This window comes from Coffea arabica, chromosome 9e (genome assembly GCF_036785885.1).
Source record: "Coffea arabica cultivar ET-39 chromosome 9e, Coffea Arabica ET-39 HiFi, whole genome shotgun sequence".
NCBI classification, from domain to species: Eukaryota; Viridiplantae; Streptophyta; class Magnoliopsida; order Gentianales; family Rubiaceae; genus Coffea; species Coffea arabica.
The window spans coordinates 28,079,174-28,095,931 of record NC_092327.1 but is presented as its reverse complement, the minus strand read 5'-3'; the positions used below and the strand labels follow the sequence as shown (position 1 = coordinate 28,095,931).

The 16,758-nt window shown below is 36.7% G+C and overlaps 1 protein-coding gene across 1 annotated transcript; it reads left to right on the top strand.

Moving 5' to 3' along the window:
- Positions 1-5,873: 5,873 nt before the first annotated feature.
- LOC140014646 (uncharacterized) lies at positions 5,874-8,264 on the top strand. Its single transcript, XM_072065725.1, has 5 exons — positions 5,874-6,145; positions 6,251-6,423; positions 6,574-6,861; positions 6,934-7,082; positions 7,407-8,264. The coding sequence occupies exons 1-5, from the start codon at positions 5,874-5,876 to the stop codon at positions 8,262-8,264; spliced, it is 1,740 nt and encodes a 579-aa protein (XP_071921826.1).
- The last annotated feature ends 8,494 nt before the right edge of the window (positions 8,265-16,758 follow it).

The window sequence follows — 16,758 nt, the reverse complement described above, 5'->3', positions numbered from 1 at the left end:
AACAAGAATGCATGATGAGTTTGATTGGGAAAGTGCAGGGAGAAAAAGGAGCAAACTACACTGGAATTAAGAACTTTGTAACAAGTGCCTGGAGCTATCCTAAAGGACTAAAGGTGTCTGAACTAGGATTCAATATTTTCCAGTTCTACATTCCTGACGAGGAGGATAGAGTAAGAATTCTCAATAGAGGGCCATGGATCCTGGACATCTAGATCTTGGTGCTGAGCCACTGGTATGAAGGCATTGAAGAGGATGAAAATGCCTTTAATATAGCCCCCCTATGGATCCAAGTGTGGAACCTTCCAATACATTGGATATTAAAGGAAGCTAGAAGGAAGATAGGGGCTTTTTCTTGAAGAAGTACTAGATGTGATAATCCCACAAACAGGTGGGAAAGAAGGGAAACATTTTAAGTTACTGGTGAGGGTAAACATTTCTCAACCTTTGTTGAAAGGAACAACTATGAAGATGAATGGCATAATCAAATGGCCAAAATTTAAATATGAAAGATGTCCAGATTTTTGCTACAACTGTGGAATGATTGGTCATAGTGACAAAAACTACAAGGTGAAAGTAACGGTGGGGAAAGGACAGCAGGAAAATCAATATAGGCCATGGTCGAGAGTAGCAAGTGAAAAAACATCACCACGGAAGGATAGCAGAGGAGGTAAATTTACTGGTGAAAAGCACTACTAAGGGGTACATAATGGAGAATTAGTGAGGAGAAACCCTCTAGATGGTGAGACGACAAGAGAGGAACACAGGAGGTAGGGAACATCTACAACAGTGATTCAGGTGGAAGGAAAGGATGCAAGAAATAATAAGTCCTCACACGAGATAAATAATGGGGTACCTCAAGGTGTAGGTTTGAAGGAGAATCAACTGGAGCAACAGACAAGAAGCAATGGAGAAAGTAAAGAAACACATGACAGAGGGGAAAGTAGCAACCAAGAGGAGTGGCAACAACCACTAATGCCCCAAAAATCAGGAGAGCTAATGCAGCAATTGCCAAGACATAGTGAAGATCAGGAGTGCTCAATTCAAGAGGATGTCGTAGTGAGAGCTATACAAGGGGAATTGGACAAACATCTGATCTGTAAACTAAGTGAAGAAATAGGGGTCAGGATGGATAAGAATTCTGATATGCAGGTAGATCAGGAACAAAGTTGCCAGCCGGAAAATAACACCAAAAAACAGATAAGGAAATATAAGAGAGGAAACAAGGCAATAGGAAGCGTAGGAAGTGCAATAAGGCAACCCTTGAAAGAATTATGCAAGAACATCATCCAGGAGACACCACCACAAAAAAAGAAATTTTAACTCAATGATGAGGAAATGGAAGATGCAGAGGTGCAAGAACAACTTCAAAAAAGGAACAATTTAATGTTGAGGATTAGCACAGGTGAAGGGAGTTCAGAGGGGGAGGGGGCCAGCCATAATTGGCCTTCCAACATACAATGAGAATTATGGTGTGGAATTGTCAAGGTGCAGAGAGCCCCTTGACAATTCCCCATCTGAAGGAAACTAATCAACTCTTCTCCCCAAGCATAGTATTTTTAAGTGAAACAAAGAACAGACAGTTTTTTATGAAAAAAATGCAAAGGATCCGCAACTGTGAGAATGATTATGTAGTGGAAGCAGTAAATAGAGCAGGAGGGATGGCATTATTTTGGAAAAATGAGGTCAAGGTAAAAGAGGTGCGGCAATCAGCTTTCACAATAGAAGCTCACATAGAGGACCAAGACAACAAATGGGACTAGTGGTTAGTAGGAAAGTATGCAAGCTGTGATCATCATATAAGAAAGGACCAGTTGGAAGTAATAAAAAGAAGGAAGCAATTATGTGGTGACAGATGGGTGATAGTAGGAGATTTTAATGACCTATGTTCCAATGAAGAAAAATTGAGGTGGGGGGAGGGGTAGAATAAGGGATGAAAGTAGTTTTAATGATTTCAGAGGATTCATCAATGAAAATGAACTAGTTGATCTAGGATATGTAGGAACCCCATGGACTTGGTGCAACAATTGGACTGAAGAAGGCATAGTAAAATAAAAACTAGATAGAGCTTTAAGCAGTCAGATGTGGACATCATCATACAACTCAGCAACATGCAGTCACATTGAAACCTATGCCTCAGATCACTGCATCATTTTATTAGACACCAACCCCACAAAGAAAAGAAGGAAGAAAAGATTCTTTTTTATAAGAGGTGGCTACAACAAGAGGGGGTTACCGAAGTAGTGAAAAAAGGATGCAATCAACACTTTGAGGGCTCTAGAATGCATAAGGTAAAATGCAAGATCAAACAATATAGGATTGAGCTCCTAAAATGGAAAAATGGAATCTAGCAAAATTCCAAAGTGAAAATTGACCAGATCAAGAACTAATTAACAATGGTTAAAGACTCCACAGATGGAAACAAAAGGGCAAGAACTGACTTTCTCAAAAGGCAACTGAAGGAAGCATACAGGGAAGAAGAACTGCACTGGAGCCAAAAAGCTAGAATAAAGTGGCTACAGGAAGGGGATAGGAACACACAGTTTTTTCATGCGTGTGTCAATGGGAGAAGGAAAAGGAACCAAATACAGCAATTGCAGAAATCTGATGGTAAAATGTTACAAGCACTTGTTCACATCTTCTTGTAGCGGAAATATTGAGAATATACTTGAGCGAATTCCAAATTCTATAACTGATCAAATAAACCAGGAACTGACCAAACCTGTGATGGAAGAGGAGATAAGAATTGCAGTATTCTCTATGGATCCTGTAGACACCAAAATTTCAATTCAATTTAAATTTTATTTTATTTTTAGTTAATCAAAGTTCGCAAAATGATAGTTAGCTATTTTTTGAATTAGGTTCATTTTCTTTTAAAAATTAATCAAACAAAACAAACATTTTTTGCATTAAATTTTTGAAAAAAAAAGAAAATTCTCACAAAAATTTATTTTCAATCTTTTCAAATTCAATTTCTTTAAAATAAAATGAAAATTTGCAAGGCAATCTCAAATAGGAATTTAACATTTTTTTGTTTACCCTAAATTTCTTTTGAAAAATAAAATAAAAAAAAACAAAAAATAAGTGAAATGCATGCAAGATAGTTAAGTGGATTAAGTGAGCATTAACCATGTGTTTTTGTCTTTTTGCACATCACAACACTTGCAAGAGGCTAGGGGGCGTGACAGCTGGCGACTCCACTGGGGACTTCTAGAGAGTCCGAGCACTTGATCTAGTCTATCATTTTCCTTTTTCAACCTTTTTACATATCATATTAGGATGGTTTAGGTTGCATTTTTTTCTTTTTAGGGTTTCTTGCATTTCACACGCTCAATCGTCTCGATATCCATGTATGCGATGAATACTGCGTTTATTGCCTTTTATTCACTTATGATTTTATATCGCGCTTGCATCTTGGGAGGGGAGTATCACCCTAGAACCTTCACCTGTATTTAAAAAGATTAATCCCTCCCTTCAAAAAGAGCACTTCATACGTGCATACGTTTTACTTTATAACTCCTCATTTCTTTTACTTTTAGTGGTTGTCACACCACTCTATCCTATTAGAATTAGGATCGATCCACTTGGACATGTGACCGTGGCACGACGTGCACGTAGCAATGTCCGATGGATCACTCGAACCACCGACTTTAGGCCTTGGGATTGATGACCCTTCACCTTTGATCTGAAGGTTTGGGGATCTGAAATTTTATCGAATCTAGATGCATTAGTGAACCCAATGTCATGCATCCATATTAAAAATTACCTAAGATAGAGTCAATCTTACCCAAATAGGAACACTAGGCACGAGGAGAGGGATTACACCCTTATTTCTTCTATTTTTCATATTATTTTTGTTTGCTCCAATGTATTATGTGTCATATATTAATTGAACTAATCTTTCTTTGTTTTATTGCATTCACAAGCCTTAGAAGTAAGAGTTTTGGCATGATACTCTTTTAGAATCTACCCTTTTAGATATGTTATTGCACGTTTAAATTTCGATACATTGCATTCGTAGGTTAATAATTGCACATCATTTTAGGCCCACCCTGACATACGAAGGGTCCCTTAGGTCATGTTTTCATTTCAAATTGCATATTTAATAGTTTTGATAAATTGGCATTATGCATAAACGTTAGAGGGAATATCATGTTAAGAATAAGCCAACCTTATATTTTCATGGGTATTTAACCCTGTTTTGAAAATTTTCGTGTTTAAATTTCAATTTAACCGAAAAAGTGGGACCTGTAGATGAGGTACTTGATACCAATTTCTTGTCTCTAGATGGAACGCTCTCGACGAATCCAGCAAATGTTAGTAGCACCGATTGAGGTACAAAGGTGGCCCGCATTGCTTTCACATAGTGAAATTAACCAAGTAGCCTCTCACTTAGGACCAATCGAAAATTTTAAAGATATCAAATCAGACGGCTACTTAGTAGAGGTTTTGATACATTTGTGGGTTATATTTGTTCCGCATTTATATTAGGTAAGAAGAAAATGATCGTGACAATTGAGTAGGTATCTGGCCTTCTTAATTTACAGATTTATATTACTACTGTAATATTTTCTTTTGTGTCTAGCAAGGCCGAGTTCTACCATTTCACTGGATTAAAGGAATCCGTAATACAAATGTAAAATTTCTATTCGACCGATTTACGTTGAGAGACACTTAAGAGATTTTTTATTTACGTCCAAGACAATGTGGGAGCGTAAAAAACCGTGGGTGTATGGATTGGTTATGGCCGGAACTTACCTTTTCCCGAGGAAAGACTAGAAAATAGCTTTTAAACTCACCAAAGTCATGTTTGATTTGTTTCTAGGGATAAAAAATAGGCAATACTCTATTATTTCGACTATCTTAGCTGACATCTTTGTAGATTGCATTACTTGCCAAAGGAGTGAAAAATTCTTTCATGGATCAAATTTAGTTCTTCACATATGGGCTATAGAGCACTTTATGAGGCGATCATCTATTCCTGATAGTCTGCCAATGTCTGGGTATAACTGGATAGTCACGCATCACAAGAGGGTTAATGGAAATAGTTTGTCGAATAATGCATCTGAGTATATGATAAAGGGATGTGTTCAAGCGAAATTTTGATGAAGATTCCTATCATTGAGGCTTGGGGGACATTGTTCGACGACGAGCATGTCAAGTACATTTCGGAACTCAAGCAAAAAGGTTTAGCAATTCCGCAGTATGAGGATTAGTTTAAGGGTTTTAGTACGCAAGAACCGCAAGACGAACCGTTCGAGAAGGTCAAGAGATTGATGGCTATTATTGAAGCTAAGGACAAAGAAAATTTGCAACTAAAACAGACTGTCAAAACTAGCAAAAAGATGGCAGAGAAGCATAAGGAGACATGTGAAAAGATGCGAGGGAAACACCAAGAATTGAAAAGAAAATGTGGGGAACTGTACGATCAAGTGGAACATATGAGCAACCCCTATATCAGAGAATCCAAAAGTGCTGTAATAGATAGGTTGAAAAGATTTAATGACTTTGTACGAGACCGTCTCCGAGAAATGATATAAATAATGTTTATAAAGATGAAAATTTGAAATGACTTTTCTTTTTTGTAAAATGGTGGTCAAAAGTAAGTTTGATAAATGGGTTCCACTTTGAAGGTGTTGCATCACTATTAGACCTACACTTGGCACAAAAAGGGCTCCCCAATAGGACATGCATTCGAATTACTTTAATTTTTACTAACTCGCGTCTTTTTCTTCTTTTTTTTTTGTCAGCAATTAATCAAGAGGGAAATCTAAATAGGGTTTTTTCTAAATCCACAGGTAATTGCAAACATACCTACACAAAGAAATCTTATCATTACACGATCACGTAGCCGAGTTTTGAGAAATAGTATAAACATGAGTGTCCATCCTGAATCATCCGATAGGTCTGCAACGACGTCATCGGCTGACCTTGCAAATCTGAGAACTCAACTGAGTGAAGTGTTAAATAAATTTAGTGAATTAAGCATGGAGATGACTGCACAACGGCTCGTGATTGATCAGTTGGTTGCTGGTAGTGGTAGCGGTGTCCAGCAGGATCCCCTACCTGTTAGTCAAATTGAACCGCAACCACTACCCCTACCCTATATTCAAACCTCTTTTGCTCCACATGTCGTAAACCCACCTGAGTAAGCTTTCACCTATCCAACTCATGACATACCATATATCTATGCATCCAATATTCAAATCAATATTTCTGATATTCAAATTCCTCGAAATTATGCACCTGTTAGTCTGAACATGTCCCTTGAATCTCAAGAACTATATTATTATTTTACTGCGAAACCATTCACGCTAGACACCGCTGCCCAAGAAAAAGTTGAAGTAGGAGAATCCTCCGCGCCAATTGACAAGAATTTGTTAAAGAGGTTGAATCGATTTGACGAATTCATTAGGAAGAGTCAAGGTTTGAACAAACAAGGAGGTTTTGACTATAACGAATTGTGCCTGTTTCCTAATATGCAACTGTCCTTGGGTTTTAAAACACCCAAATTTATCAAGTATGACGGAACAAGCAATCCTAAGACACATCTCTGAATGTTTGCAAACAAATTAGGAAAGCCAATAGATGACGAGAATTTGCCAGTTCGATTGTTTCCTGAAAGTTTAGAAGGGGATGCACTGGATTGGTACTCCAATTTGAAACCTGAGGAGATGAGAACATGGGTGGATTTATCAACCGCTTTTGTAAGACAATATGAGTATAATTGCGAGTTTGCTCCGACGAGAATCACACTTGAGACGATTAAAAGGAAGCCATCTGAGCATTACAAGACATATGCGAAGCGATGGAGGAAATTGACTGCCAAGGTGGAACCTCCTATGAATGAAGAAGAAATTGTTCGTACGTTTATCAAAACTCATGACCTACCATATTTTGAGAAAATTTTTTACATGACTGGATGTTCACTTGTAGAAATTATTAACAAATTGGAGGAGTATGATGAGTTTGCAAGAGCGGGGGAGATTGTTAATGTGTCAGCTCTAAAATCACAATTAGAAGCATTGGAAAATCAAAACAACAGTAGCAAGAAACCTCAGTTCAAAAAGAAAGAAGGGGAAGCTGTATTTGTTTGGGACCAAGGCCTTTCTTCCTGACCTAGATACCAACAATATCCCACCTATCCACCCCGTTATCCATATTATCCACGCCCTCAACCTGTTTATCATACCACTATTAACCACCCTCGACCCCGATCAAATTACCCAACCACATCCGTAACACCATTTTATATTTCTCCACCTAATTTTCAAACTAGACCTCGCCCTACTTATAATTCAATATCTGCTTTACCAGCTAACCAGAACTACAACTATCAACAAACCAATGACACCCAAAACCCAACCCTATACAAAACTTTTACTAATCTAGATCGGCCCATTGATCAGTTATATGAACAACTCAAAACTGCTGGAAAAATTGGTACGATACCTCCTAAAGTCTATCCTAGAGGGTTTCCTCTTGGTTATAATCCTCAATCCTTTTGTGCTTATCATTCTGGAGCTCCTGGATATTTCACTACCAATTGTTGGGTACTTAAGCATAAAATTCAAGATATGATTGAGGCCGAAGACATAGTTTTAAGAAGGAAAGAAGAACAAGGACCGAGTGTTAGTAAGAACTCTCTTCCTACGCACAAGAATAATGTTGGAGTTATTACCATTGACGAGGAGATCAAGGAACCAATTCAATGCATTGTGGATGAAACTGAGATAATATGGGTCATTGGAGAACCCTTCATACTGGAAGAAGAAACCTCTGAGGTCACGAAAAATGATGATCCTTTTATTTTAGATTTAATACCTTTTGAATGTGAGTTTTCAGAGCTTGTGATACTTGAATTTCCTGAACAAACGCCTGTTCTTAACCTACAAGAAGTCCCACGGAATTATAGTGAGCCTATTTTATTGATTGGAGGAGAAAAAATGCCAAAGAAAGGGGTGGTTGCCGTCATCAGATCTGAAAGAATTATAAGTGGACCTGCAGTTAGTGAGCCATCCAAAGCAAAGGAAAATGCCGCGCCAACAAGACCAGCTGTGACTGAAGAAGAGACATTCAATTTCCTTAGGATGTTGAAGAAAAATGAGTATAAAGTGATAGAGCAATTGGACAAAATGCCTGCTCAAATTTCTATGTTGAATCTGCTCTTAATTTCGGAACTTCATAGAGAAACTCTACTCAAGGTGTTAACTGAGACTCAGGTGTTTAAGAATATTTCGATTGACAAGTTCACTCATGTAGTCTAGCATGTTTTGGCTTCAAATCAGATTTTTTTTTTCTGATGAGAATTTAACTTCTGAGGGGATTGGACATAACAGAGTATTGTATATCTCAGTCCGTTGTAATGGGAAGTTATTGCCAAGAGTTTTGATAGACAACGGATCTGCTTTGAATATCTGTCCCTGGAATACTTCAGTTAAATTGGGGTTTCAAGAAACTAAATTTCGGCCGTCTACAACTGTGGTGAGGGGATTTGATGGCGCAAAAAGAGAATCGATGGGAAAAGTGGACTTAGTATTGGAAATAGGACCTGTCCAATTTCAAATCATGTGCCAAGTCATGGATTTCTCAAGTGTTTATAATATTCTACTTGGACGACCTTGGATTCATACTTCAGGTGCTATACCATTTTCGCTCCATCAGATATTGAGATTTGTAGTGAATAACCAATTAATCACAGTGTTTGCAGAGGATGATTGTACTATGATCGTCAGTCCCGGACCAAAAGAGGAAAATGATAGAAAAGTTCTGGCCTCTCCTCATCATATGGCTGATATCGTTTTAATAGGTTAGGTATCTAAAGACAAGTCGGTGGTGGGGATGAATTTGCCAGAAGCCAACATTATGATGGCTAAAGAAATTATTCGAGGAGGATACGAGATAGGCAAAGGTCTCGAGCATAACTTGCAGGGAATTCTAAAACCTATAGAGTTTCAAGGAAAGAAGAACACTTTTGGATTAGGGTTTCAACCTATTTCTAGGGACAAGAAAAAAATGCTGAATCACAAGAGAGCGAAAAAGGAAGGAAAGCAAATTGTCAGGAGTATCCCACCATTACACTACATTTTTTTCTATCCATCGGAAGTAATCGGATCTGAATCGGATCCGATCGATGAGGTGGATGTTAGTTTGTCTAAACTATTCGTGGGGGTTACTTATAAGGGCGAGCCGTCAGAGAATAAAAAATTTTCAGAAGCCTCCAAGGAAGCAATGAAGAATTGGACCGTTGATTTTCTTCCCTCCCGAAGGAAATTTCGGTAAATCTAGAGGATTACCTTTGGTTGAGAGATATGAAAGAAATCATGTACATTGTTCATCTTTTGCGTTTCAGTTTTATAAATAGTTTTGAATCAAATATTTTTCAATACAAGTATTATGCTATAGTAGCGTATCTTTTGTTAAATAATATATTATGACGTTTTGTCCTTTATTTAAAATTCATTGAAATGCACAGTGTTCATTTTTCAATTGTTTTACTTACGCATTGTTGTATCTATCTCATTCTTTTTTAGATGGCAAAAAATAAAACACATTGAATCCTTTGGATATTACTATTCCAGAATTTGATAACTGCAATCTCGATATCTCTCACGAATTCGAAATTATGGAATCAGAAATTCAAGACGAGAGCGATAACGATGACGAATCTGAGTCTTTGTTAAAGAATCTTGAACAATATGAAGAGAAATCCAAACAGTACTTAGAAAAAACAGAAATCATTAATGTTGGCACTGAGACTGATGTCAAGGAGATAAAAATTAGCATTCATTTGAATAAGAAATAAAAAAAAGAGATGATTGAATTCTTGACCATGTTTCAAGATGTGTTTGTTTGGTCCTATGATTACATGATAGACATTTCAACAGATATAGTAGTTCACAAATTACCAACGAACCCAAATTTTCCACCAGTGAAACAGAAGCCTCGCAAATTTCGACCGGACATAAGTCTTAAAATCAAAAAGCAAATTGAGAAGCAACTCAATGTTAGGATTATCCTGGTTTCTCATTATCCTATTTGACTTTCAAATCCAATCCCTGTCCCGAAGAAAAGTGGAGAGGTGAGGGTGTGTGTTGACTAGCGAGATTTGAACAAGGCTAATCCAAAGGATGATTTTCCCTTGTCAAATATACATATCCTTTTGGACAACACCGCTGGGCATGAGATCGAGTCTTTGGGCCATTTTTTCGTCGGATACCATCAAATTCTAATGGCAGAAGAGGATAGAGAGAAAACTGTTTTTATCACTCTATGGAGAACATTTTGCTATTGAGTAATGCCATTCGAATTGAAAAATGCTGAAGTTACTTATCAAAGGACCATGACCACTTTGTTCCACGATATGATTCATAAGGAGATGGAAGTTTATGTGGATGGCATCATAATCAAATCCAAAAAAATGGAGGATCATTTGGTTGATTTGAAAAAGTTATTTGAAAGATTGAGAAGATGTAATTTGAAATTAAATCCTGCGAAGTACGCTTTCGGGGCTCCTGCCGACAAATTATTGGGGTTCATTGTCAGTAAAAAAGGCATAGAGATAGATCCGACGAAAATTAAAACAATTCATGAGATGTCAGTGCCAAAAACACAAAAGGATGTGAAGAGTTTCTTGGGAAAGATTAATTTCATCGGCCGGTTCATTGCTCAATTGACTTCTACATGTGAGCCTTTGTTTAAATTGTTGAAGAAGAATGTGACATTGTATTGGAGTGAAGAATATGAGCAAGCTTTTGATAAGATCAAGGATTACTTGTTGCACCCTCCGGTTTTAGTGCTACCCAAGTCGGGTCGACCTTTGATTATATATCTGTCTGTGCTCGACGAGGTAGTGGGATGTGTTTTGGGGCAGCATGATGATTCTGAAAAAAGGGAGCAAGAAATTTATTATCTTAACAAAAAGTTCACACCTTACGAGGTAAAATACTCATTTCTTGAAAGGAATTGTTGTACATTGGTATGGGCAGTTCAAAAACTGAGGCATTATTTGCTTAGTTACACCACCTATCTTATCTTTCGTTTAGATGTTTTGAAGTACTTATTGGAGAAACCAATGCCGACCGGATGCATGGCTAATGGCAAATGATCCTTTTTGAATTCGATATCATCTTCACCACGCAAAAGGCAATCAAAGGGCGCGACAGCTTGGCGACTCTTATTTTTTTCTTAAAAATCCTTTTAAACTACTCCCTCCGTCCCGAAAAGTTTGTCACTTTTCGGGAATTGGAATATTTTTCAATAGTAGATAAGAATAAGAGATAGCTGTCTGTAATTCCCAAATTATCCCCGGCAAGCTGTCCAAATTTTGACTATAGTGGTGCGGATGAAGTTATTCAAATGGTTTATGTAAACTAGTCAACACTTTGGGCCCACAACATTATTAAAGCTACACTAACTTTTTGCTTATTTTGCACTGCACGCGCTAGTAAACATTGGCTAGCATCAGCCACGCACTTCAAAGCGTGTCTTGTTCTTTTGACAATTTATGCTGGACCCACATATTTAAAGGTAGTGTTAGAAGGGTAAAATTAGAAGAAGGAGAAAAGTTCATTTGCCATTTTAGGTATGTGACAAACATTTTGGGACAGACCAAAATGGAAAGCATGACAGTTTCAATGGGACGGAGGGAGTATTATTTTGGGTCAAAACCGTCGCACTTTTTAAGTCCCATTTTAGGCCATTTTTCTTTATTTATCTCTAAAAATCAAAAACTCATTTTCACTCAAGATTAATCAAAAATCCATTTTTACAACTTGTAATTTTATTTTTCAAAAAATAGGGCGCGACAGATCCCAACAAAGCCCCTGGTTTGGATGGTATGTCTCCTATTTTTTTCCAAAAATTCTGGCATATCATTAAACTAGAGATGGTAAATGCAGTTCAAAGTTTTTTCCAATCCAAATTCATGCTTAAGGCTCTAAACCACATTGTTATTTCCCTGATTTCTAAAGTTGATTGCCCCACTGACCTGAAACACTATAGACCTATTAGTTTATGCAATGTGGTGTATAAGGTCATTTCAAAGATTTTGGTAAATAGACTAAAACCACTCCTTAATACTTGCATTAGCAAAAATCAAGCTGCATTTGTCCCTGGGAGACAGATCCTAGATAATATTATTATTTCTCATGAATATTTACATTTCCTGAAAAACAAAAGATATGGAAAAGATGGATTTATGGCTGTGAAATTGGACATGGCTAAGACTTATGATAGGGTGGAATGGCCTTTCTTACAAGCCATGATGAGGAAAATGGGTTTCTGTGATTTGTGGATAGAATGGGTCATGAAATATGTCAACACTATTTCATACTCTTTTAATGTTAATGGGGAATTAAAGAAGTGTATTTCACCAAGTATGGGAATTAGGCAAGGAGACCCTCTTTCACCATATTTATTTCTCATATGCTCTGAGGCTTTTTCCAATCTTTTAAAAAGGGCAGATCAATAAAGGACAATCAAGGGATTGAAAATCAGTAGGAGGGGACCAACTCTTACACATTTGCTATTTACTGATGATTCTCTAGTGTTTTGCAAAGCAGGAACTACTGAAGCTAGGAAGCTAATGGAGTTGCTGCACAGATATGAATCAACATCTGGACAACTGGTTAACTTGGAGAAATCAAGTGCATTCTTTAGCAGCTCTGTTTGGATCCTTGAGTTTTTCAAAAATTAGTTTTTCAAATATTATAAAAATTTTTAAGGTACTCTAAAAAAGTAGTCTAAATTTTTTTAATATTTAAAAATATTCCAAAATATATTCTAAAAACTCTACTATTCTTAAATATTCCAAAATATATACTAAAAATATTCCAAAATATACTTTAAAAACTCTGTTACAGTAAAATTTTTCAAAAACATCCCCAAAAACAGCTAATCCAGAGGAGCAGAAAAGGCAAATCTGCCAAATTTTGGGGAATATTAAACCAGTGTCACAAGGGAAATATTTAGGACTTCCTATGGTCATTTCCAGATCCAAAGATCAGCTGTTTGGATTCATCAAGAATAACATTAGCAAGAGGATAATGAGCTGGAAGAGCAAGATGTTGAGTTCAGCACGAAAAGAGGTACCATTGAAAGCAGTGTCAATGCCAATGCCAACGTATACTATGTTTTGCTTCAAACTGTCAAACAGGCAATGCAAGGACATTAGTGCACTAATGACAAAATTCTGGTGGGGTGAAATAGGTGGGAAAAGCAAAATGCAGCTGGTCTCCTGAAAGAACATGACAAAAGAAAAACTGGAAGGAGGATTGGGATTTAAAGACTTGCAAAACTTTAGCAGTGCCTTGCTAGCAAAGCAGTTGTGGAGATTCATCACCAAGCCCAACCTCCCAGTGAGCAAAGTTCTAAAAGCCAAATATTATCCAGAAGGGTCCATAATGGAGTGCAAGGTACCAAAAATTGCTTCATAGTTTTGGCAAAGTGTAATTGGAGTGAGAAATGAGCTAGATGATGGAATCAGAAAGAGAATAGGAACCAGAAGAAGCACCAGAATCTGAGATAGATGGATTCCTAACTGCAATCAAGGCCAACCAATAACCAAAAAACCACTAGGCTGCACTCTGCAGAAGGTGGCGGACTTGATAACTAGGCATAGGTGGAACAGGCCTCTGATATACAGGCTTTTTAAGGAGAAGGAAGCTGAAGATATCCTAAGTATTCCAATTAGTGTGGTTGACAAAGAGAACAGTACCTTCTGGCCAGATAATAAAAATGGAGAATACAATGTACAGTCAGGTTACAGGAGAATATGAAGGAAGAAACAGAACAAAACCAAAGGTGAACAACAAGTAGACAACACAAGCTATACTAATCCCAAGTCTCCTATATGGAAAGTACTGTGGAAAGTGCTAGTCAAGCACAAACTAAAAGTGTTTATGTGCAAGTACTTAAGTGAGGGACTACTAGTGAATGAACTAATATGGAGGAGAACGCATAAGGGGGACCCCTACTGTAAAGGTTGTGGGGAAAGGATGGAAACAATGGAACACATATTTTTTGAATGTGACTGGACTAAAGAGATTTGGAAACTAGCGCCCATTCGATGGGATGGAATCATTGCATCAACTGGCAACTTCAAAAAATGGTGGTCGTCAGTTATTGAAGCAAGACGTGGACAACAGGGGATGGAACACATTGCACTCACAGTAACTATACTTTGGCACATTTGGAAAGCAAGGAATGAAAGAATGTTCGAGACCAAAGTAAAGGAACCTATGAGAATCATCACTAAGACCAGTAATGAATGGCTAGAGTTTCAAAGTATGGATAAGACAGTAAGTAACAGAAATACCACAGCAACAAATCAGGGCAGAAAGGCAACACACACTCAACACAAGAACATGGAAAAGAGTACTAAGAGTTGCAGTTTCAAGGCAAAAAGAGACAAGCACTGTTGGCTACGGTATAGCTGCCAAAGATGGAGGAGGATGCTACATAGCAGGATAGGGACTAAGGGAAAAGATGACAGGATGCAACATTCAACAGGAAGCTGAAGCTATACGTTATGCATTAATTAAAGCCTTGGAACAGGAATGGACTGCAATTACTGTTGAAACAACCAGTAAGGAGCTGCTGAATCAACTGCAAAGGAATGCGAACAGGAACAGCTGGGTGGCTACGTTGTTGGAAGATATACAAGCGCTAAGTATTTTGTTTCTAATGTGCTCTTTTTGTTTGGTAGGAATAGAAAATACGGATCTAAGCTACATAATTAGTGCTCAAGCTTTGAGTAGAAATCAAGATGTGGAATGGACTTATCCAGTTCCTTGTGCTAAGTTGCACAACTTGTAAAGTATCCTTGAGCCTTTGCTCAGATTGTATATATTTTTGACATAAGCAATACAAACTATCGTTTCAAAAAAAAAAGATGGATTTTTATGCTGGGTGGTGGAGCTGTTTCTTGGGTTTCAAAAAAACAAACTGTAATTACTCATTCCACCATGGAAATTGAATTCATAACTTTAGCTTCTGCATGTAGAGAGGCAAAGTGGTTTAGAGATTTATTATTTGATATAAATTTGTGGTCTCGTCCTATGCCTGCAATCGCATTGTTTTGTGATGGTGAGACTACAGTGTCTAGAATATTGAATAAAATATAAAATGGTAAATCTAGACATATAAGTTTGAGATACAGCTATATTAGACAAATATTGAATGATGGCATTGGCACAGTTGTGTTTGTAAGAACTTATAATAATTTAGCGGATCCGTTGACTAAAACTCTTGCAAGAGACTTGGTGAATTCGACAACATCGGGAATGGGATTAAAATTTTTTATCTAGAATCACTAGCAATGGTTACCCAACCTTCTTCTAGTACTACCCCTAGTTAGAAATGTTTAAAGGGTAAAAACAAGTTGCTAATAAGTGATTGTGAGTACTACAATTTTTTGTGTATACCATTCCAAGTGGTAGTACATCATATTACTCTTAATTGTGCAAGTTGAGAAGTATTCTTTTAATAAACATATTTTCTTAGTGTTTTATTTGTTAAAGTTAGAAATATAGTTTACCTATATGATAATAGAAGTGGTGCCGCTTCTAGTAAAAGTTTAAAGTAATCTTTTATGCTTGATCATGAATTAGGATGAGCACATGGCCGGTAATAGTGCTAATAATGATATGTGCTTGTTGGATGCAAGTTGATTAGTTCATGTGCGTGATAATTCTATTCTAATTTCAAATTTTGGTTTAAGCAATCTAGCCATCTTGATTTGATTAGAACTTGTGAATTATTTGCACCAAGGAAAAGTTTAAAACGAAAGTTACTTCTCTTTATGCATGATATCATAAGTATTGGTTTATCATTTCATACTACAAACTAAGTGGGGGGATATTGGAATTTAGTTTGTATTATGAAAATTGATCATGACTTGTGATATGATATTTTTTTCATGTCTAGAAGTTTGATTTATGAATTTCCTATAAGATTCATTGGTACATTGATGTATCTTCTCAAGTTCATTAGTTTATTTATGGAACTACTCAATTCATTTCTTTGGTGTACTAAATTCATAATTGGATATTAAGTGAAGATACATTGATGCATCTTCTTAAGTTCATTAGTTCATGGAACTATTCAATTCATGTACTTGAAGTACTAAATTTATAAATGGACATTAAGTGAAGATACATTATTGTATCTTCTCAAGTGCATTAGTTTATGTATTTGGTGTACTATATTCATAAATCGACATGAAGTGAAGTTCATGTACTTTTGCTCTTAGATTGCCTATAAATAGAGCTAGTCTAAACCTATCTTGTGGCAACTTGTGCTTAATTAAGTTATTTTAGATTTGCAAAACCAAATTCTTTCATTCCTATCTTATGAAAATTAAGGTTAAACTTGCCATAGGCTAGTTTTCGTTTCCTTAGGGGTAATTTGTCATTTTATCTCGGTTAGCAGGATAGTGGGGCAAATAACACCTTAAGCAAAGTGATTACATGTCTTGAAAACTCTTTTGAATTCCCTAAAAATTAGTTTAGTCAAATTCTTGAAATTATTTTTGTAATAGTTTTATTGTAAGTTCCATGCACTTGTAATCCCTATTTTCTCCAACAGCTTGCCATGCTGACTCATAGATTAAGAATACAAGAGTGTCAGAATCATATTTATTGGATTTTCTTTTTGGACAATATTTTAAGGAATTAGCCGAAATTTTGGAGCTCTTTAAGAGATGGAATCTAAAAAGTTGTGTTCATATATATATATCTGTGAAAACCATTTGAAGGGTAA